Source organism: Frankliniella occidentalis, unplaced genomic scaffold (assembly GCF_000697945.3).
Source record: "Frankliniella occidentalis isolate FOCC.00 unplaced genomic scaffold, Focc_3.1 Scaffold16, whole genome shotgun sequence".
Taxonomy (NCBI): domain Eukaryota; kingdom Metazoa; phylum Arthropoda; class Insecta; order Thysanoptera; family Thripidae; genus Frankliniella; species Frankliniella occidentalis.
The window spans coordinates 3,389,459-3,391,737 of NW_026267146.1; the positions used below are offsets into that span (position 1 = coordinate 3,389,459).

At 58.3% G+C, this 2,279-nt stretch overlaps 1 protein-coding gene across 1 annotated transcript in view; it reads left to right on the forward strand.

The window, feature by feature from the left end:
* The window catches only part of LOC113207674 (allatostatin-A receptor-like), a gene marked incomplete in the record, with an annotated part of 197,214 nt that extends 195,232 nt beyond the window's left edge, over positions 1 to 1,982 (forward strand). The window contains 3 exon segments of the mRNA XM_052264052.1: positions 16 to 213; positions 562 to 606; positions 739 to 1,982. Of these exon segments, the coding sequence (XP_052120012.1) occupies positions 16 to 213; positions 562 to 606; positions 739 to 975 (480 nt within the window).
* Positions 1,983 to 2,279: the final 297 nt, after the last annotated feature.

A 2,279-nucleotide genomic window follows, 5' to 3' on the forward strand; every position in this document is an offset into this window, starting at 1 on the left:
CCCCCCTTGTTGCAGATCTGGTTCTTCGTGTTCGCATACGTGCTGCCGCTCATGGCCATCGTGGGCCTGTACCTCTTCATGCTGACGCGCCTGTGGCACGGCGTGGCGCCCGGCGGCCGCGTGTCGGCAGACAGCCGGCGCGGCAAGAAGCGCGTCACGCGCATGGTGGTCGTCGTGGTCGCCATCTTTGCCACCTGTTGGGCGCCCATACAGGTAGGCCCTATCCTCAGCAGTTCTACTGACCAGTCAGTTTAAAAAAACATCTTTGTAAATTTACAACACATTTTGTATTTACAATTTACAGAATATGTTGGAAATTTACGACATTGATTTTTTGCTTTGACAGATCATACTTTAGGATGCTATTCTTCAGGTATCTCAAGGCAGAAAATCAATGTTATGGGAAAAATTGTGCAAATTTTAGACCTGAAAACCCTTTTGGGCTCGTGCGAGAAAAACGCGTTGAGCCCGCAACAACCTGCCCTTTTGAAGGAACTAATAGCGATACTATTAGGTTGTTGTGTATGTGTTCTACATGCAATGTGTGTGTGTGTGTTTCAGGTCATTCTGGTGCTCAAAAGCATGGACCTGTACCTGATCAACCAAGTAAGCGCAGCGGGCGACACCGATAGGTTTTAGCAAATACCGGAAACTGGAAACCGGAAACCGGAACTGGACGAAACTTTGCATTTGTGACAAATATATTGACGCCTTGTATTTCCTTTGCCCTCTCCGCAGTACACGCTCGTGCTGCAGATCTTCAGCCAGGTGCTGGCCTACATGAACTCGTGCGTCAACCCCATCCTGTACGCCTTCCTGTCGGAGAACTTCCGCAAGGCCTTCTGGAAGGTGGTGTCGTGCGGCACGCCGCAGCAGCTGCCCGAGCAGCGCAACGGCCGCCTGCTGGCCGAGAAGTCGACGCGCACCACGGCCACCACGACGCGCGCCAACGGCTCCAGCCTCGACATCTTGTGAGGGTCGGCCCCGGCCGGGGCGCAGCTGGCGCAGCAGCACCACGCCCCCGGCAACGGCGCCCACATCACCGCCGAGGACTTTGTGTAGGCAGGCAGGAGGACCTTGAGCGGCGCGCGCGCGCCCCCACCTCGTGGACCTCGCCCCGCCGCGCCGCCCCGCCGCCCCGCCGCGCCGCGCCCCGCCGTGCGGTGTCCTTCGTGAGCCCCCGGACCGTCGCCCGGCCCCAGGACCCCCACGGGGGTCGCATCCCCCCGCGGGTCCTCGGCCGGCGCGGCGCCCGCTGAAGGGACCGCCCCGCGGTGGCGGCGCCGCGGAGGGGTCTATAGTAGCGCGAAGGGCGCGCGCCCACGACCGTCCAGCAGCTCAGTTTTGAAAAAGAAGAATAATAATCCTGCCTTTGTGCACGCTCCGGCCGCGCCGCCGAGGCGCCCGCGCGAGAGTGGGCAAAAGCCCGACTACTTGTGGTTGTGGCGCGGGCTGGGCGGCGGTGGCGATGGCGCCCCCCGGGATATACACACAGCGCTGCTGTCTTTCCTCCTCATTCTTCCGACTTTCATTTAGGCCCTGCCGATAGCCAGCCCGGCCGCCTTTGTCTCGTGACGGCGCGGGGCCGGCCGGGCCGGGCGACATTAACCGTGCCGGTGGCCTAGTGAGGGCGCCGCCTTTCATTCCGCCAGAGGGCCAAAAAAATATATGAAAGTAGGACGGAATAAGACGGGGATGGGAAAGAAAAAAAAATATACCGGGAGAAGTTTGGGTCTCTGCCGAGGCTTGTTGTGATGATGATAATGAGGCTGTCGCTGATATCGGCCCCAGACGCCACCAGAGAGGAGGAAAGACGAGTAGAAATTAGAGAGAGAAAAAAGTGAATTGTTCGCTCCATTGTGTCGTTATTGTGTCTAATACGCCGTATCGGTTTTGGATAGATGATATCTCTCACACACACCCTCATTTCTCTACTACTTATTTTTGTACCATAAAAATGTGTAATATATGTGTAATTATTAGATCGCTATGTAATACCGTTTTTTCTTAACGTCGTAAGTCTATTTTTGTATGTGGGTCGATCAGTCGGGCAGGAGCAGCGCGCGTCTCCTGCCGTTATGATATTTTCCCTCCCGTCCGACGCGTGCCGGGCCACGTGTGTGCGGGAGGGAGCAGCGGGGCTCGGGCCCCGAGGAGCGGCGGTGCGAAGGTAGATGTAAGATAATTATTGTAAATACGGGGGGGCGCCTGGGGTCCGGGCGGCGCCACCCGGCGCCACGCCGCCCCAGCGCCGCACACAGGCGGCGGGGCGGGCCGAG